This window comes from Thermobia domestica, chromosome 11, assembly GCF_964235325.1.
Source record: "Thermobia domestica chromosome 11, izTheDome1.hap1.1, whole genome shotgun sequence".
Taxonomy (NCBI): domain Eukaryota; kingdom Metazoa; phylum Arthropoda; class Insecta; order Zygentoma; family Lepismatidae; genus Thermobia; species Thermobia domestica.
Genome location: NC_137464.1, coordinates 208,236,828 through 208,259,080, shown reverse-complemented (window position 1 = coordinate 208,259,080; position 22,253 = coordinate 208,236,828). Strand labels below are relative to the sequence as shown.

The following is a 22,253-nucleotide window of genomic DNA, read 5'->3' as shown; positions in this document are numbered from 1 at the left end:
TTAAACACAACACTTCACTCGTATATTACACTACAAAACAATGGGCTCTTTTTAATCGATATTCCTTACTTTAGAAAGAAGAAAAGACATTTTAGGAACTGTCAATTTTTGTGCAATTAAAGAATAACTTGTGAAATAGGCCCTACTTTTTTGCATAATGTTCTTTCGATTAGCTTCAAAGCGGCTCACTAACATATCGAGCCCTTGTAAGAAGAAATGAAAGTATGCTGAAATTGTGCTCCAATAGGTTATTTTTTGGGGTTATTTTCTGTGGCGATTAAAACGCAATTACTAGCTTTCTTTACTCCACGGGAAGACAACCAATACGTATTCACGCAACAGCAAATATTATATGGCAGCATTTTTTCCTATTAATCAGTAACACATACAAAATCGTTACATTTCCAAATGAAACTATATACATTAATTGGTTACTTAAAAAAAGTGCGGGGGCAACTGCCCCCCTTTGCCTCCCCTAATCGCCGCCCATGGTCTTCGAAAACGTTTCTTGAAAGCGGAGTATTTGACAAGAAAAGAGATTAACAAACTGGGAAAATTTGAAAACTGTAGTCCGCAGTAAAAAAAACCTGCAACATGAGCATGCAACTTTATTGTGAAACTACGCCTAACAGTCAAGGGAATCAACTAACGTCTAAGTGGCACGAATCACGCTAGGAGAAACCTCGGCGTCCTCCCCTGCATACTTATTTTGGAACAAAAGACTTGGTTGTTTCACAATAAACTTACATGCTCACAGTGGCGTATTTAGGGGGGGGCTTCCGGGCTTAAGCCCCCACCGAAATCTTACTTACTATAGTAAAGTATATTAAGTATCTTGCAGAATTTTCACATTTTCAGGCAAATCCCCCCCCCCCCGAAAGTTAGCAAAGCCCTCCCCGAAACAAAATCGTAAATACGCCACTGCATGCTCATGTTGCAGGTTTTTTGCTGCGGACTGTACAACGCTGAACTTCATAAGAGCGAAAAGTAACCGAATATCATTCAGATAGTAGCGTCTAAGATGGATGGGGCACGTTGATTATATGCTTATCATTCGTGATGTTAGTTCTGTGCAGTATTCGGATTTGGATATCTATATGGATAAAATACAAAAACATCATCAATATGTCGAAATATCAAAATAGCGAAAATGCCGAATTATGAAATGAAATGAAATCTTTAAGTTTTATGTCCCACGATTATACCGGCTAGGCTAAAGGAGATGGTGATGATGAGAAATGAAAGAAATGGTGGAATGAAGAAAGTGAGAGGAAACGGGAGAACCCCACGGAAACCCACGCACATGATGTTTGTCCACCACAAAGCTAACTTGGCGCGAGCTAGGATTGAACCAAGGACCCCATGCATCTGAAGCGAATGCTCTACCACTGAGCTACTGCGCTACCTAAAATACCGAATTATCAAAAAAAAAATGGTAAATACCGAGGTATTAAAGAATATCAGAGTATCGGCAAATATTAAAATATTAAGTATCAAAATATATAGAACTTCTAAAATGTCAACAATATTAAAATATACTCAATTATTAAAAACTATTGAATGCCAAAATATCGAAAAATATTGAAATATGTATATTGTAGCCAATTTCTATCGACAATGAGGTCTCGTAAACCACAAGCTCTAGAAACGTATTATTTTAGCTGATCGATTCCAAATTTTATGTTGATTTGCCAATTCCCAGTATTTTTTTGAAGTGTGTTATTTTTCTATTTAACGCTTTAGAGTCGTTTGGGACCCATAAGATTAACATTGTCGTTTGGGCATTTTTGAGATTGATATCCTTGTGTTACGCAACCAGTAGAATAGTTACATAGAGCGGGTTGACGAATATCGCAGGCGTTTTGCTTTAAACTGAATGGCAAGATCTTTTGCATGTTGGCAATTTCAAAGACCTGCATAGCCGCAAAGAAGCGTACGGTACTCGGATATCGACTATGTCAAATATATAATCGATTTGACATCATCAATCAGTTCTCCAAGTTGCCAGAAACTCATCCCAACGTCTATGTATTAAAATCCTTTGTTTATGTATGACCTCCCGTCCTTCACTTGTGTCTGTAAAAGGACATAATGTAGATCATACATGGAATGAGTCATGTGTCATTTGGATCACGATTTCTTTTCCGGGTCGTCCGGTCATTTGTCAGACTTGGAGACATAAACAGACCCGGCGGCCAGGAAACAGCTGAAATATCAGCTTTGCAACATATTGTTGACTTATTATGTTCAACAGGCCTATTCAAGCTCGAATTATATTCATTTGTTTGATTCCTGGTTTGACATTTTTTAAACAAAGTATCAAGTTTTTAATATTTCAAATACAATTTCATGTTTGTCTTCCCATACTGAAAAATAATAAGGTGGTTTTTAAACATAGGCTTCAGAAAAAGATTTAACAGAACACTTTTTGAACTCAAGAAACATGTTTTTATATTCTAAATGATAAGTTTCACAGGCTAACTCGATTAGACTTTACCGATCCTTTGATTCTTTCGGGTTTATGCTATTGGTAAAACTTGTAATTACCTTTCAGTGCAATGGATTGACACACACACACACACACACAAGACGCAAACAACAAGCGAAAAGGAAAATTATGTAAGTTCAATAAGAAGACACACACAAAGAGGAGGCAATCGTGTTTGATAGATATACACTAACAGTATCATTTGTACTCTCCACGTGTATGACGAGGTTTCGTCGTCTTTGGATCGCACCGAGTCTTTCTGGATCGTGAGCCTTCGCGTCAATCTGGGTCATCGATCTGCCCGATTCATCGAGTCTAGTGGGTCATATAGGACTGACTTCCTCTGGATCTTTTGGGTTACAGGTCACGAACTTCGTGACCCATTCCCTCACTGGTACAGATACAGCGAAGAAGAGGGAAAGAGATTTTTGCTCATATTAGATAGCTCAGATTCAGCTAGTTTAATATCAAAATATCGAAATATCAAAAAATAGTAAATATTCAAATATTACACATCGAGATAAAGAAAAATATGAAAATACAGTTATGAAAAAAAAATATTGACCACTGAAATATCTAAATATCAAAATATCAAATACTGAAAAATATTGATATGTAGATAAATAATATATATTTGAAAATGTGGATCTAAATATCACAGCCCTATTTCTAGTCAGAAAGCCTAGGGGAAAGAAGTTTGTGGGGAGACGAAGAAGATGGGAGAAGAACAAAAGCAAGGGTAGATGCAGATATCAACAATCTAGATTATTTATTTATGTATTTATTGATATTTAGCTTCCCTTTATAGCACAGAGACTACATGAAATATGAATTTACAGTTTAAAGTAGAACCTAAATAAATGCATAACCAACCAACATAAACCAGCATAAATGTATTTAATGTTTTTAAGTCCTGAAGCAACCCTGGGATCACATGCACCAAAGGTGCATGCGCTAGCCACTAGATTGGCGGATAAATTCATCAACAGAGCGAAGTGGCTTGGCACAAAATAAAGTTCAGTGGATTTTGTTCGTGACGATGAATTATTCGTCTTTTTTTTAACCCTTTATTTGGCCCTGTTGCATAGAAGCAACATCACTTTCTACTAAGTTATACAACTAATGATAGCTTCGGTCATCTTTTAATGCCATTAGTGTTTTCACACAATATTCATAGGTGTGATTTGCAGATCACTTGCTTAGATAGTTGTAATCTTCGCCAACAAGGAAAGTCAAATTCAGTGCTGCAAAAGCAATATTTCCCGAGTTCCGCGAAAGTCTTGTTTAAAATCAGTTATTTTAAAGCGATATTGCTTGTAATAAAACGTCTTGTATTTTATGTGCAAAATATTAAAAAAAGAAAACTTTACACATTAATTAATCATGGTCAGGAATGTGTAATTTAACCGTAAAAACAAACCAAAGTATTTCTACTTAAATTTCGCAATGCTTGTCAATTAAAGGGTTGAAAGCCATTTTCCTCAATGATGCAAGCGTCTAAACTTCCCACGTGTCTCGTATTGATCTTCCCGTGCGTGAATTTCACTGTGGATAGACCAGAGAGGAAGATGGAAAGAAGAAAGTCGAACTGCTGTGGCCAGAATCCAATTGGAGCGCGCGCGGGAGCGTAGGCGTGCACGAAACAAAAACATGCAGTGATACTAACCCATCTTCGTAATCTACAAATCTTTCGTACGTTCATAAGTTTAGATGTCAAAAATTTACGTTAAATAATGCATGCAGTGAGTGATTACGTGTGTCATGAAGCATAATTGTACAGTTTTTACGTACATGGTACCTCAAATCCTAATGTTAAACTATCTCTGTAGTCCAGAAAGTGTTATTTCTGATTTTTAGTGCTTCTCTTTATTATTTTCTGTTTTTAGCGCTTGTTTTCTGAAGTGTTTTTATTTATGTATTTGTTTGTTTCATTTTTCCACTTTTTCGTTACCCTTACAATTTCAACAGGTGCCTAAATCCATACTACAGCAGAATACAGTACAACCTCGTTTGTCCTGCCTAACTGGGACCAAAGGCAATCCGGAAAATCCAAAATCCGGATAATCTGGGTAATATATGTAATAAGGAAAAGAAATTCTTAAATAAGCAGACTTATCGTTTACTACAATAACTTTTTACAAAATTTCTTAACAAAGAATTGCTTCACTGTCTTCTATATCAAACACATGTGGCATTTTAAAGAAGCATTGAGGTGCTTTCTTAAAATCGACAGAAAGCATTTTATATGTACACTCACGTCCAAAATTATTGTCACATAAGAATATAATTTGATAATGATTTTGCAGGGTACTTTTAATACTAATACTATGTGTATAATCGGGAAATGTATATTTGTGGTAAATTTCATAGAAAAGGAATTATAAATACGAAAATTATAATGAATAAAATAAAATGTTGCTAAATAGACAAGAAAATTTTATTTTCGTTTTATTGTTCTTATTTACCGCTCGTTTGACATGAAATTTGTCACATACATGTCTTTGCCGACGGGCGAATTCGTTATCAAATTTTATTCCTAGAACAACATATTTATAGACATGCGACAATAATTTTGGACATGAGTGTACAATATCACCATAATTTATTGTACAATCTATACAGGAACTATGCATTTAATAAAAAAAAACGAATGTTTGACGTAGTTATAATTACATTCTTGCTATCGTAGTTAAAAATATTATCTATGTGAACATTAATTAAAAAAGAAGTCTGCAAATCTGATCTGGATTATCCGGATCAACGAGGACCGGATAAACGAAGTTGTACTGTATTAACTTCGTATAAAATCGCTTATGAAACAGGCCTACATGAACATTTTTTTAAAAATCGGGTTACACGTTATGAAATTATACGTGAACATACACACGATTACGGTGTATGATGTGTATGATGAAGACAGTAATATATATTACCGAAACTGTAACACCGATTTGGTAAATAGTATTTTACATTGGTCAGATTGTACTTTTATTTAAACAATTACAGCATTAACACTGCCAATCACAGGGAAATTTTGCGGCATTGGTCCGAAGAATATAATCACATTCTTATGAAATTTTACATGAGATCACTACGGAAGCATATTTTTTCATATTCAAAATCGGTGCACCTATGTCGAAGTTACACGTGAACATTACACACAATGAAGTTGGATAAGCTCAGTATTCATACTGCCATCCATTGAAAAGTTCTATGTTCTAGTTCGAAAGAATATTGTAAAGTTCTGCTAATGTAGATCAATGGTAGAGCAAATTATAGTCGGAAATAGTTTTCTCCCACTACCAAATTTTATTACAAGGTCTTCTTCCTGTTATAAATAGTATGATACCAAATCACTGTAGTGTAAAAATATCCTCTTAATAGCTGGGCAAGATGAAAGATGTTTCAAGGGCCAAGAAGCCTAGGGAAGGATCTTCTGAAGAGTTCCAAACAAACTAAGTAGAGTTGGTTTAGGATCCTCAATGCTCCAGGCAAGCAGAGAGAGTTTAGAAAGCCATAAAGCTCCATGTAGGCTGGGTGGCTGAGGTTATTAATCCCACAGAGTTCCAAGCAAACTAAGTGGGTAGAATAGAAGGCCTATAGCTCCAAGTAAGCGAAAGGCTTTGGTTTAGATATCTTTCAAAGCTCCAAGCAAGCTGAGAGAGTGGAGTTGACCAGCCGTAGACTGATGTCAGATGAAAGAATGAATTTTCACCGGTTTACCTACCCCATCTGATGGAAGGGAAGGAGGATGGATAGCTAGCCTAAGGCTACTTTGGCTTGTGATTGAATCTGGTTTTGTGAGGTCCTGCTGGTTTTATAGCTGCTCCAATCCAGCGGTGTCACTGGTGTTTCTGAGGTCCTGCTGGTTTTATAGCCGCTCCAATCCAGCAGTGTCACTGGTGTTTCTGAGGTCCTGCTGGTTTTATAGCTGCTCCAATCCAGCGGTGTCACTGGTGTTTCTGAGGTCCTGCTGGTTTTATAGCCGCTCCAATCCAGCAGTGTCACTGGTGTTTCTGATGTCCTGCTGGTTTTATAGCTGCTCCAATCCAGCGGTGTCACTGTTGTTTCTGAGGTCCTGCTGGTTTTATAGCTGCTCCAATCCAGCGGTGTCACTGGTGTTTGTGATGTCCTGCTGGTTTTATAGCTGCTCCAATCCAACGGTGTCACTGTTGTCTCTGAGGTCCTGCTGGTTTTATAGCTGCTCTAGTCCGGCGGTGTCACTAGTGTTTATGTCATTGCATTAGTTTGTAGTAAAACGCACATGGTGTTATTTATAAACACAAGCATGCGTTGATTGTTTGTAAACAGATCCATGTGCGGGGTATTACAATATAATAAAATCCCTTTGAGATTTATGAGACAGCTGCTAAAGGACACTCTTTCGAACAAAAAAGGAATCATTTAAAATAGGTGCACTTATGTCGAGATTATTTATGGACATACACACCACGAAGTCGGTTAATTACAGCACTAAAAACTGTCACTCATTAAAAAGTTTTATGATCCATCTCAGAAGAGCTAGCATCAAATCCTTATGAAATTTATGGGAGACAGCTGCCCAAGTATACTCTTTCGAGCAAGAAAAGAATCATCAAAGTAGGTGCACTTAAGTCAAGATTGTGTGTGGACATTCAACGAATTCGGTCAATTAAAACTATCATCCATTAAAAAAGTTTTATGACCCAACTCAAAAGAATATAATCAAATCCTTATGAAATTTACACGAGATTATTGCAGAAGCACATAATTTCAAAATCGAAAAGAATGATGAAAACCAGTGCACGTAGGTCGAAATTATGACGGAACATACAATAAAGTCTGTTAAATTTTGTTCACTTTTTAAAGAGTTTCATAATCTAACTGAAAAGAATATAATCAGTTCCGTATGAAATTTATATGAGACCATTGCAAAAGCATAAACTTTCAAAGAAGAAAATGATAACAAAAAAAAAAAAAAGTCGAACTAAGAACTTTTAAAATTAAATTAAAAATTAGATTTAGATCTACGCATCATCATTTCTACATACGAATTCGCCGTACGAAGTTGTGAAATTCAAGTTTTGGACAATTTATCTTGATAAGTCCTTTTAAACTAATATATCCCCCCTCCTGAAAAAAAAAGAAAAGAAAAGAAAAAAAGCTGAAACTTTGTACCATGCAAATATTGACAGGAAGACATTGTTTGACATACTCCATGCCGCCACCAAAGTTAACAGTGTTGCAACCCAACATAAAATTGTATTCTTTTAAATTGTGCTACGTCAGGCTATTACATATTTCGAATCTGCATGTTAAACAAAGACGTTCAATATCAGATTTATTATACAATGTTGCAAACTAAGAACGGTACAGCATCACAAACATTCAAATGTTGGTGGTCAACATAATAGTAATAACGCAAGTGAGATGGATGGGGCACATTCAAAGTACTTTAGTATCTAATATTATAATCATGATATGACGGATTTTGTATGATACAAGAGATTGAAAATTTGACTTTTTCGAAAAGATTTTATTTCGAGAAAATTCTTACATAAGCATAACATCCATTTACATAGATGTTTTCAATAGATGTAAAGATCGTAATGCCGTTTACAGCAGTTTGATATCTCCAACCATTCCGGAGATAAACACTGATGAAGTTTACAATACTGCTAATAATTGTGTAATTTCGAACATGTGTTGTAATTACAACCACCAAAAACTATTGTTGTAATATTATCAAAGGAAATTGAAGCAGTAGTTGTTTTAACAAGGTTCCAAATTTACGTGATTTTGAACAATGTAGCAATTTTCATAAATGTTTTCCATATCTCCGGAACAGTTCGAAGCATGAAATTCCTATAAACGATATGATCTCTATGTCTATTGAAAATCGTCTACGTAATTCGATGTGATACTTATCTCAGCACTTTTTCGAAACAAAGTCCTTTGAGTAAAGTTAAATTTTCAATTACTTGTAACATTCTTCCTGCTTATTCGAAATAAGTCAGATGATGACCGCAGTATTCGACGCTAAGGTATTTTGGTTGAACATTGGCATGTTCATTTCATTTGGCGTGTTGATCTCATTTATACTGTAATGCAGGGGTTTTCAAACTGTACGGAGCGTCTCCCTGGGGAGGCGCCGAAAGTTGTCAGGTGAGGCGCGAGGACTTTTTAAAAACATCTGCGTCTTGCCATTTCAAAAATGTGCCGAGATTTAATAAATTGGGTGACAGAGGAGGCGCGTTCAGATTTTGATGATGAGGGGAACCTCAATTGCAAAAAGTTTGAAAACCCCTGCTGTAACGCTTCTAGTTTGTAATCAGAGATGGCGTGGGTTAATGAAAACTTGACTCATGATCCATTGAACCACCACCCACTCTCACCCACTATCCATCGTGACTCACCACTTACCATGACCGGCTCAAACCCACCACCCACCATGACCTACTCTGACCCACTCTCATTATGACCCAATTCCCACCGAAGCCTATCGTCTCCAACTCTGACCCATGATGCACGCTTTCCTCTCCAGCTTATAATAACACAAGGCTGTGAAATTATCACTGATCGGAGTTTGAATTTCTACGCTCAATCGCTCAAGCATCGCTGTTATAATACCGTGGATATGACAGTTACGATATAAAATGGTAAAGTATTTGTTATTGGCCATATTACGATGAATTTCAATTTAATTATCATATATAATTATTTCCTTGTTGAATTATAGATACTTTTCAGTGAAAAATAGGATGAAATTTGAAAGTCTCAAATCAGGGTAAAGGAGGCCAACGTAAGGGGAAAAACCATTGGAAAACTTGACTGTATCCCGAGAGCCAAGTAGTAAGTCTTATTGCTATTATTACAACTATAAATGTCAATATCCAAAATATATTTGAAATTCTTTCTTCGCTTAGATATTCTCATCTCAGGTAAGTAAGTTAAATAGAAACAGATGGAAAAGGAAGAAAAATGATGGTCTTGAAAATAAAACGTAGACAAATTCACCAGTGCTCAAATGATGCTGTCTACAATGTATTGAGCAGAACGGTCGGTGGGTGGTAGTAAGTCATGCTGGGTCAGTGGGTCAGAGTGAATCACTGTGGGTGGTGGGTCGCAATGGGTCACGTCCTGTTGACCCACGACCCACTAACCCACTCCATCTCTGTTTGTAACTGAATAATAAATGTGGTATAGAAAACTTTCGATATGATGTAGATTTGAAATAGGCCTATGTAATAAGGTGACACATTGCTCTTAAAAAAAAGACTATGTCGAGTTAGCAACATTGTTAAGCTGGTGTTGTCACAGAATATGTCAATGTCTCTGTTTCCATATTTGTATTATACGAAATTTCAGCGTTTTGTATCTGTTAGTTTAAGTTAGGATGTATCAAGGTAAATAGTCCAAGTGTGTGTGATTTTATATCATTATTATTGTTATTAGTTAATTTTAATTAAATTTTTAACATGTTTCAGGTTTAGTGGACCATTTAGAACCTACAAAATCGAAATTAGAAACAACACAAAGAGCTTAAGATGATACGTCCACCCGTTTGTATCTTAATCTTCGCACTTCTTTTTATCGGTAAGCAATTTATGATGTACTTAAGAGTTCTTCTTATAAGTTGATAGTTCAACATTTTAATAGAAAATAAAATATACATTATTTTCGATCATTGATTTTTTTCTTAATAAATAAAAATACGAGGGTCGTCTAGAAAGCAAAGAAACCGGCACGGTTAAATAGAAACAAAAGATAAGCACAAAACTTTATTTACAAAGCCACAGGTTCTTATCCTGCTTTTCTATGTAATCGCCATAGTTGTCAAGACACTTGTTATAACGTGGAACCAGTTTTTGCCGCTAAAGATTTGAGACAGGCTGTCAATGCTTACTGGAGCTCCTCGTTGCTCCTCATTGCGTTTTGCACCGCAAAATTCCTTATGTTTCGGGAATAAGTGAAATGTCGGTTTTCGTGAATTTTTCTTCGACTTTTTCCTCCAGTTCTTCCGTAACAAGTAATGACCTCCCACTCCGATCTTCCTCATGCATTCTGGTCCTTCCTTGATTAAACATAATACACCATTTTCTCACTGACGACTACTCGCTCATTGCACTATCACCATAAACACTCTTTACTTGCCTATAAATTTCAATAGGATTAACTTTTTACACTTCAGAAAACGACTGACACTCCATACTTCACATTTGGCGGGATTTTCGATTGGCGTAGCGATTTTGAATCGCTGCAAAAACAAATAGTGTGATCACTCAGCATTGAGACTCGGGTCACACTGAGGTGAAGGAAGTAACTATAGATACATCTCATTGACTTGATCCCTAGTCTTCCGTTGCAAGCGCTACTATCGGCTGAAGAAATTCCACTCGCTTTCCCTCGTTCAGCAGCAGCTCAACCCTTATTGGTTCAACGCGTGGGTGTGTGAGAGTGTGAGCTTTAGTTCGCATTTTTGCCACGGCTCAAGACATTTTGGCAGCACAATAACTGCTGCGCTTGCGATGGCGTGATGAGAGGTCGGCATCGCGCGCGATGTGCAATCGTTCTTTACTTTCTTAACAATCCTCGTATATATATATATAGATAGATATAGATATCTATCTATCTATCTATATATATATATATATATATATATATATATATATATATATATATATATATATATATATATATATATATATATATATATATATATATATATAACATGGATAGCATATATTGTATGCAATCCATGAAACCCTGACATACTTATACATACTTACATAAAATACTATGGTGTGGAGGTCCATTGATTTTAGAGTTCCAGTTCATTGAAACTGAGTTTGAATTTTTTTCAAATTTTCACAAAAGTTAAATAAATAAATTAAAACAAATTATTTTAAATTAAAATAAAATGGAATAAAAATAAAATGAAACAAATAAGAAACTATGATTGCCATTTAGAACAAAAAAAAATATATGGAAGAAATCTGTATAACGTTAACTTCAGCCATAAAAAAATAAATAAATGATTACAGTGGTTCTCAACCTTTTTTTGACTGACTACACACTTTATTGAATGTGCAGGACATCACGACACACTTGTTTGATATTTTTATTATAAATAATAATAATAATAATAATAATAATAATAATAATAATAATAATATCTATTATAATAGTGAAACCAATTAGTTTTTATAATGACTCTATATAGCACTGAGTATTATTGCTACCGCTGGAGGTGTTTACTGGTAGAGTCTGTCTCGATTTTAACTAATTATTATTAAATTCTTTGATTTTTAAATTCTACAATTTCGCGACACAGCGTAGGTGACTGCGTGACACATCAGCGTGTCGCGTCACATCGGTTGAGAACCACTGAATTAGACGGTTGGTTAGCTACGTTATAAATGCAGTGTGTATTTATAATAAAGATTTGTTAAGATCAATACAGATTATTTTTTTTCCTCAATAGGAAAACTTACTAGTTTTATAAATTCATTTAGTTTTTGTTAATGTGACACGAAATTTAATGAATTTAATTGTATCGTCCTGTATTAGATACGTAAAAGTATCAAATGCTTTCAGTAAATCAGTTCTTTGTTTAATCAAAACTGTTACCTTAAATATATATATATATATATATATATATATATATATATATATATATATATATATATATATATATATATATATATATGTAACACACTCGAAGTAGTGCCGTAATAAAACTATTCGGGGCCCCGGTGCAAGAGGGTATTTGGGGGCCCCACAAGCGAATGTATTTTTCAATATAGTAGTAAAAGCAGCAAGCACGATATTACGCACACACACACACACACACATTCATACACAGAAATACTTTCCTCCAAAGTAAGCTTAAATGATGGAATGACAAGATAAAAAGGGTATATTTACATACTACAGCATTTAATAATTTACGATAATTTTATAGAGCTTTTATAAAGCACAGTATCGTATTCATCGTCTTTTCAATATTAGTCAAAATGAAAAAGGTATTAATCACAAAAATGTTTAAGAGAAAACAAAAAATATAAGAAATGATGTTATTCATAGTATACCATAGTTATACACATGTTATTTACAGAAAAGAACATCATGATTAAGAAATAAAAAAACGGGCATATCAGGGATGTTGTACAATTACTGAAACAATTTTAAAATAAACTTATTGTAACGGATTCAATACCATAAAATAAAACAAAACTTTAATGTCATTTCAAAAAGCTTTTTCTTCTAGCTTCAGCATCAGCAAAATGTGAAACAATCTTGTCTATATTTATCCTTAAAGTTTGTTTTCGTTCTACATTTAATATAGCAACATATGTTAATCTTTGTTGTGAGGTACTACTACTTCTCAAGTAGTTCCTTATAAGCTTTCATTTCGAGAACGAGCGTTCAGCAGAAGCCACACTTACTGGTATTGTTACAAAAAATACACATGCGGTAAGCACATCAGGAAAAGACGTAGAATACCCATTTTCCTCTAAGAATAAAGTTATTTCTTGAATTGTTCGAAGGTTACCTATTTCAGCCTTATTATAATCTCTGAATACCAGTATTTGCCGTGGAAAATCTGAGCTTACATCACTACTGTACTTTGTAGTAAAGTCATATCCAGATTTCTGAAGGTTTTCCTCAGATACAGACAACAATGTTGCTTGGGTCAGAAAAGAAAAGCTATTGAGTACTTCAGTCATTCCGTGGAAACGGGTACTATGTTGTGACATAATACAATCCAGAATAGGATAAAATACACTGACAAGAATGTATCTTCCGATAGATCTAGTCTACTATCCGTAGCCAGTTCATTAAAATATTTCTTTGCAAACCTTTTGCGTTTCTCTTGAAATGTTTCTGAAATACTCAGTTTCGAGCACCGGCCTTTTGTGGATTTTACAAACTCGTCATACTTTTCCCAAAGATCTTCCATTTGATGAAGTGAGTTCTTTAGATTTTTCTCTGCTATTTGCAGATCAATATCAGAAGACTGCAAACTTTTGGAAGTTACACATATGGACATTAGGATTTTTTCCCAAATGACTTGGATCACACAAATTCCAATATCTCTATCTTCTTTAATGCCTCAGCTACTCTCAACTCATCTGGTTTCTTACTTGTCAGACAAATCGCAGTAAGGAACTTTTGAAAATGAACAATTCTCTCTTTCATGCTGCTAACAGCAATATGTTTTGTTTCCCACCTAGTTATACATATTTTTTTAGTTTCCTTCTTTAATTTTGAAGCTGTTTCATCACCAAGAGCTAAAAGTGACCATCTAGGAGCACTAGAACTAAAAAGAAAAAGAAATGCCTTGAAGAACATAAAAAAATCGGAAACGTATGTGGAGACTTTTGCAGCATCGGCAATAACAAGATTCAGATTATGCGCACTGCATGAACGTACGGAGTGTTTGGAGTAGTATTAGTAATTCTTGCTTGTAAACCACTCTAAACTCCGCTCATCACTGATGCTCCATCATATTTCTCCCCTCTGCACCATTGTATGTTGATTTGGTTGCTGAGTAAGATGTTTGTAGTTCTCAGCACCATGGTTATCTAAAGCATAAAATCCTACAAAACTTCTTTTAATTTTTTAATGTCGTTCTTCATAGTTCACAGACACTAATCTGATCAGTTTTTGTTATGTCCAATATTGTATCCACGATTATTTAAAAAAAACAGAGTTTCGAACATCTTCAAAAATAACTTCATGATTTCTTCTTCTAAATAAAAAACAATATAAATATTCAGTACCGAGTAATAAATGTGTTTAGCGGGGCCCACTGGGTTTGGGAACTCCAAGAACGAAAAAAGAAAAGTTACGAAAGTTAGTAGTAATCTAGAATTTCACCACAATGATTATTTGTCATACATAAGAAATGTTTCTATAGGTTTGGGGGCTCCCCCAAAAAATGTTACTAAAATGGCTGGTAATTTTAACATTGACAATAACTTTTTCCTATACATAAGAAGTGAATAACGATATAAATGTTCAGTACAGAGTAGTAAATGGGTTCAGCGAGGCCTCTAGGCTTGGGGTTCCCCAAAAAAAGAATAAAATATTACTAAAATTGCTGGTAATTTTAAAAAAATGATCTCTTACACATAAGAAATTAATAGTGGTCTGGAGAAGGAAGTGATATACTTCCGAAACTGTAACATTTCTAATTAATTTATAATAAAGATTATAGATAGCCTTGTAAGAAAGTTGTATTTAGTTTGTGTTTAATAAATTAATAATAAAATGGGTAGCTTACTGAGTAATTAAGGGGTTTGACGGGATCCCCTTGGCTTGGGGGCCCCGGTGCGTTGCACCGCCCGTTGTTACGGCACTGACAGGAAGTCTACAATATAATTATCGTGTAAGGAGAAAATAAAAACGGTAGAGTTCATTGAGCTGATCATAATCATAAGAATGAGTGTACATTCTCATGTGTAGTTTTTGAGAATATGAAAAATTATTTAATTTTGTAAACAAAAATTGATTCTGTACGATAATCACACCATCTATTAATCTGAAACCAATACTGAAGTATAACTTCGTCACACTTTTTTTTTTATTATGACACTAAAATTAACTACACTACACATAGTTTGATTATGAGATATAGTCGAAAATTTTGATTAACTCTTATTGAACTTTAATTTGTTGTTGAACCATGATAATTATCTAAAAGTGAGACGTATATTCATGAATAGATGACATCAAACTGTACAAAATGACATGGTTAAGGGTAAATTTTCATACGTAATTTTCGAGCAAATCGATAAAAAAAAAGAATATTTATGGCGTATAAAGGCATATCGTTTCTTACCAATAATATATATTTTTTTATATCTCTGGACCAGATATTTTATTTATTTATGCACTGTATATGTAAAAAAAGTAAAGTGTAACTAGAGCACTGAAAATAGCACAAGTAACTGTAATTATCGAGACTTGTTACGCAATTGCAAATTGATCTAAGTCGTGTATTATGATAGGTCGGGGGTTACTTTACTTCCATTTGTACGCAATAGATTTAATTGTAATCATCTTTCAATATAATCACAATGTGTTTTCTATATTGCTGAATTTTTGTTTCTTATTTAGCACAAGAAGCAGGTATTGTTGATGCCAGAAGTTATGGTCGTAGTAATAGCTCTGGCAGAAGTAGTTCATCTAGCAGTAGCAGCAGAGGTAGTTCCTCCAGTAGCAGCAGCAGCAGGGGTAGCTCATCCAACAGTGGAAACAGCAACTATGGTTGGAAATCCCCTAGTAGTAGCAGCGGATCATCGAGTAGCGGAGGAAGCAATTATGGATGGAATGTAGGCGGTAATAGTGGATCATCCGGTAATTCGGGTGGTTATGGGTGGAACACAGGTGGTAACAGTGGATCATCTGGTAGTTCGGGTGGTTATGGATGGAATCTAGGTGGTAACAGTGGATCGGTTGGTAGTTCCGGTGGTTATGGATGGAATGTAGGTGGTAATACTGGATCATCGGGTGGATATGGACAAAGTGTGGGTGGTAAAAGTGGTTCATCTGTTGGAGGCAGCAGTGGAACATCTATGGGAGGGCTTGGACATGTTGGTACGTCACTATTAAATGAGAAGATGCATACGAAAGACAAGTCTTTCGGAGTTGGTTCAGTGTTGGGCCATGGTAATTACGATAGTAGCTGGAGTTCTAAGAATCACCACAAAGGTTTTGGCTATGGAGGAGGTGGATATCATAGCTATGGTGGAAGAGGAGGAGGAGGTAAGTTTTATCGAATTGATGACATAACTATTTAAAAAAAAAACTTGTACTTGCAGCTACAGAAAAAAAAAACTGATGAAAAGATATTGTAATTGGTACTTGATTTAATAGGTATAAGCTTACTATTCACTAAAAAAGGACTTGTCCCAAAAGATCAGAATTATTGCTTCGTCAGCAACGGAGCAATGTTTCGAAAATAATTATTAGTCAGTTACAGAGACAAACTTATTGGCTGATCACGTAAATCATTTGAAGTCACGGTTTCATTATATTCCATAGACAACGTTAGTATTTTGAAATAATCTATGATGAGGAAGAAAATAACTTGTTATCGTAAGTTCACAATTGTACATGCTTTTGGGGCAAGCACTTTTTTAATGAAGAGATATGATACCTAATTTAGTGAATCCATAAATAAAGTACAAATAGGAAGGAGTCTGTCAGATCCTTTCGGGATTTTCTTTACTGATGGATTCTATAGGACTTAGTGTTCGAAGTAGAAAAAAATCAAAGGCAGTATGTTTTATTACGATTTTGACTGGACATGCCGGCAACCTAAATGTTGAATTATGTTGCCTAAAAAATTGCATTTCTATTTATATAATGACTCAAAACCATGATAAAACGTTTCGTCGTTATGGGTGGGGCATGGAGAGACTTTGCTCCCGACCCAACTTTCTGCCAATAATAAAAAAAAAAATCTCCTTATTTGTATTATAGAGAATTACACACGAAAATGCTTTAAAACCGATTTTTTTAATACTAATTTTTAAACAATTTCCCGTAGGTAAACTTCCAGACTCCCCACTCGACTGAGGTATTCCAGACCTTCGGAAGATTATTATCTAATTATTAGAAAGACGCAAGAATACGTTTCAATGAAAGTATATAAGCTCCATCAATTTAATATTTTTGACACACTATACAATAACCGAACACTGTAGCAAAATAACAGATTTTTTTGATTGTATAAACTATATTTTTTTCTCGTAAAAACCGGACTCAGGTAGACACAAAAGAAGTTCCGGTGAACTCATAATGATGCTTCCCAATTTCAGTTTAAACGAGTCGCCTCAGTACACTGTCTTTTGTTTGGATTAGGCCCATGGCTGATTTATTTCTGTCATGTGACCATTATCTGCAACCTACACGAGTTCTTGCGTAGGAACAAGGGGGTGAAGTTTATTGTAGACACCTTATTTTAAAAACAAAAGATAGGAAAAAGAAAACAAAAATATTGGGGTTGCCAACTTAGAAATTATTTCTACATAAGAAATAAAATCAGAGTTATTCGTCAATTACTGTGGATAAAAATGGATTTATTAAAGGTATATTATCATCCTTTCCAGTGACGGTATGTTTTGATCACTGAAAAACCAGAGGTATGTCTTCATCACTGAGAAACCAGAGGTGGTATGGCATATCACCGCATACCGTCTCACTTCGACCACTGATAGAACTTATATTTAACAAGTTGAGAACACTTTAAGGGCATTGCCAGAGCGAACTTAAAAAGAATTATTTTTTTTCGAAATTTATATAATTTTTTTTGTTAAAATTTATTTGATTATTGAGACAATAAGTATTATAATTATTGAGACAGTAACTAATATAACTAATTATTGAGTCAATAACTAATGACGCAATAATTATCGAATCAATAACTAGTAGTGGTATTGATGAACACCAATATCATCTCTCTGTATGACTTATGGTTCCTGACATATGGCTCCTTAAATCTCCCGAAATCGGAACTAAGACCAATATCCAGGGACGGTAAGAGTGACGCGAAAAGTTCCATCACTTCTTTCAGATAGTTTTTGATACTCTATCGAATGGAGGGCTCAAAATTGAAAAATTCGCAAATAACAGACAGACAGACACTACAACGTTTTAAGTTCGTTGAATAGATAAAGACATCTTAACCTCTATCAAGTATTTTTAACACAAACTGTTTCAAGGCGTCTCTCGCCCCCTTCTTCTAAATGTATTATTCTGCTGCACTGCTAAATTTAAGACATGGAAAACTTCGTAACTCGAATAAAATAGCTTTAAAGTGAAAATCTATACCATGTCATTCTGTACTTTCAAGTTATGTAGAACAAAACTGCTAAAATATTTCTCTTGAAAAACTGTTACCACTGGTCGAAGTGAGACGGTATGCGGTGGTATGCCATACCGCCTCTGGTTTTTCAGTGATGAACGCATACCGCCTGTGGTTTTTCAGTGATTAAGACATACCGTCACTGGAGAATAGATGATAATTACCTTTAATAAATCCATTTTTATACACTGTAATTGACGAATAGTTTTGCGCGTAAAAAGATTTTATTTTTTATGTAGAAATAATTAAAAGTTGAGTACTCAGACATTTTTCTTATTATTTTCACCTTTTGTTTTTTAAATGAAGCATCTTCAAAGAAATTCATCTACTTTATATTTTGATGTGCTATATTGACTTTTCTTTCTTATATACCTTATGTGTGTCGTCTTGCCTTAATGCATATATATGTTTGTTTTGAGCATGGGCGGATTTAGGGGTTGTTTGCTGTGGTGGGTCGGATCTTCCGGCCGTTTGGATTACCCTCAGTCGAGTGGGGGTCCAGGAGTTTTCCCACAGGAAATTGTAAATATAAAACTCAGTTTCTGAGCATTTTCGTATAGAATTCTCTAACACAACATAAGGGGATTTTTATATTTTTTCATAAAGTTGTTGGTGGGGAATCAAAGTCTTTCCATGCTCTCACCCCCCCCCCCCGCCCGTAACTACAGAGAAGTTTTGAAATGGTTTTTACTCATTATGTAAAACAATGCAATCTTCTAGACAACATACCCTCACTGTATTTCAACATTTAGATAGCCGGTATGTCGAGTCAAAATCGTAATAAAATCGCCTCTGCTTTTTTTTTTTTTCATTCATTTCGAACACTGTTACTAGGTAGAAAAGTAAAGTATGAGGAGTACCATTATTTAATTCTGCTTGAGAATACGCAAACTAGAAAACGAAAGTCAAAAATAGAGTTTTAATGATGAATAGTCTTAACAGTTTATCGGGTGCGCGGATAATATAAATGTGATAAAACGTCTGTCTGGAAGTAAACGTAGAAAACATAGCTTTAAGGCAGATATAATCTGACACATTTTGTAAAGTTCAACTAACACTCACCTGGGAATCCCAAAAGGATTGATATAGCCTATTCCTAGTATAACTAACACTCACCTGGGAATCCCAAAAGGATTGATATTGCCTATTCCTAGTATAACTAACACTCACTTGGAAATCCCAAAAGGATTGATATAGCCTATTCCTAGTATAACTAACACTCACCTGGGAATTCCAAAAGGATTGATATTGCCTATTCCTAATATAACTAACACTCACCTGGGAATCCCAAAAGGATTGATATAGCCTATTCCTAGTATGATTTTGGCAACCAATCCTGTTCCCTTCAGGAACTAGACTGTAATGAAGAACTTCGGCTTCTCAAGAGCATGTGGAAAAAGAACTAAGTTGCATAAAAGGTAAAAATTTGAAGCTCTTCATTACATTCTAGATATTAAAGTCAACATGATTTGTTGTAGAAATGATATTAGAGATATAAGAATTCTTTTAGGATTCCCAAGGCACATTTTATAGATTTCACATTAACTTTGAAAGTCAGGGAAGTCAAAATGAGCGAACGAAATAGTTCAAAATATGCCGAAGTTAGAAAAATCTGCAGTATTTCAGAGAAGAGTCAGGGAAATTTCTTTACTTGTCCACAGAAGATATGAAGAACTCACAAATAAAGACAGATTCAATAAGAAGATAAGAAAAGCCAAATAAAAAGAAAATTACCTTTAAAAATAAGGAAACTTGAGGAGCCCCGAAAATTGCTAAATCTTCAAGCTTTGAAAAAGAAACAAATTAAATCAAAATTTCAAATGCTACCAAAATCTAGTTGGTTTCAAATGCTAGTTGGTTGTAGATAATCAGAGAGATAGGCCAAAGTATGTTATATATTTACTTGTTTACGTTTTCGAGTGTGTTCAGAATGCAAATATATTAAAGATGTTATTGTATGGTTATAGTTTAATACTAGTGTTTTATTGTATTCCAGATACAGGAAGTTTGACTCGTAATAATGTAAATACTTACTATGAGTGAAATTTCTTGTGTTTGGAATACAATAAATCACTAGTATTAAACTATAACTACACAATAACATTGTTGTTTTTATTAATCAAGAAATACACATGTAAGAATAAGATGACAGAAAGCAGGAATACTTCCTTGTCTGTAAAGTAAATGAACTTAAAAAAAATGAAGTGTGACTTCAACATAGATTTTACGTAGATAAATTAGAGTTCATGATTTCAAATAAGTAATGATGATAATTTTTACCAGGGTTGGCAAAAACCATGGTTTTTATTAAAAAAACAAAAAAAAAACGTTTTTTTTTTGTTTAAACCAGGTTTTTTTGGTTTAAACCAGGTATTTATGGTTTAAATGATTTGCTCTATATATTCATATCATATATGGACAGAAATAAGTTTGTTTCGCCTTGATGTTATTATGCAACAACCGGTTTATGCTGGAAGCGGTCACATAAGCTTAAAGCGGAATAAAAACCGCTTCTCGAGTTACATCCGAGAGAAATTGTCCTCCATTTGAACTCGGAACCAGGACTAATTGGCCACAAATGCGATACGTCTGCCGACTCACTCATGAAGGAATCCTGATTTAAAAAAATACGTTGTACTGATCTTTACATGCTTCTTAATATAACTGTCAAGAGTCATTTCAGAAGGACAAAAAGATAAACAGTTGCACAAGTGAAACCATTACACAGAATTACATATGAACAATTTCAAAGTACGACGGAGTACAGAAGAACTAATTTAGTTCAAGTTAGTTAACAACGACTTTTATTGGTCCAAATTAAAGAAATACACCGACTTAATCTGCATATCAATAAGAAAAGTGAATAAAGATACGAATTATTTGAGTCCACTTGTGCTCAGACTCATTTATACATAAAAAGGTACCAAAGATACTTATTTCACTAAATGCCTTTCGTGGGGTCTGTATGACCCCCCCCCCACACACACACACAAAAAGTACGGCATTTTCGATGTATTTTATCAATAGTAAACATTGAAACCAAACAATATTTAGAATTTTTCTTCGATTGCAATTACATAACAATAATAACAACTACAAAAAAATCACAAAATAAACATTTATAAACTTGTAAAAAAAAAAAGTTGCTTTTGTAGTATAATCTTTTTGAGTAATGAATGGGGAATTTAGGTCTGAATATAATACGAATAATATACGGGAGTGAAACGTGATAACCCACAAATGTGTGTTCATCAAGATTTTACAAACACTTTCACTTTTACGAACATTTTTTTGTTTTTTGGTTTAAACCAGTTGGTTTTTTTGAAAAAAACAGCTGGTTTAAACCTTGGTTTAAACCACCTTGGTTTAAACCTGCCAACCCTGATTTTTATTAAGTCCAATTCAATATGAAATGATCCTCCAATTTAAAAACAAAAAAGATACACAATATCTCGTAAGTATAGACACCTTTACATGCCTTTACATTATTACTCCGAAAATTAATGTTCATACTGTATTTAACAAGTTAACCAGTTAGCCTTGTATGTTTGCATTTTTGCATGTCAGAGAATATGGTAACGCTAAATTAAAATAGGAGATGAAACCATATCGTTAGGATGCTGAATCGATTCCAAAGAAAGCAGTTTTTGTTATCTCTTACCGTTTTTGCTCTGATACCGGTTGACAGATTGATAAACGGACATAGCCGTACTATAACACTTTCGGTACGTATTTATGCATAGCATAGTTTGGAAGTCTTTCAAAAAGATGATCAGGATTTTTTTATACAAGACTTTACATACAAGTTATACAACATGAGTTTTTAATTATTTACAACAAAGTTGATTTACAATGAGAATTGTTTTTCATTTTGTTGAGAGCCAGATGTGAACTGATTTTTTTTTTCCT

The 22,253-nt window shown here is 34.4% G+C and overlaps 1 protein-coding gene across 3 annotated transcripts in view; it reads left to right on the top strand.

The window, feature by feature from the left end:
* Positions 1-22,253, top strand: part of LOC145664684 (uncharacterized) — a 51,060-nt gene that overhangs the window by 18,256 nt on the left and 10,551 nt on the right. For all 3 annotated transcript variants that reach the window (XM_081731538.1, XM_081731539.1, XM_081731540.1), the window contains exons 2-3: positions 9,955-10,063; positions 15,593-16,240. In XM_081731538.1, coding sequence (XP_081587664.1) covers positions 10,015-10,063; positions 15,593-16,240 — 697 coding nt within the window. In that variant the 5' untranslated portion in view covers positions 9,955-10,014. The remainder of the gene's footprint in view (positions 1-9,954; positions 10,064-15,592; positions 16,241-22,253) is intronic.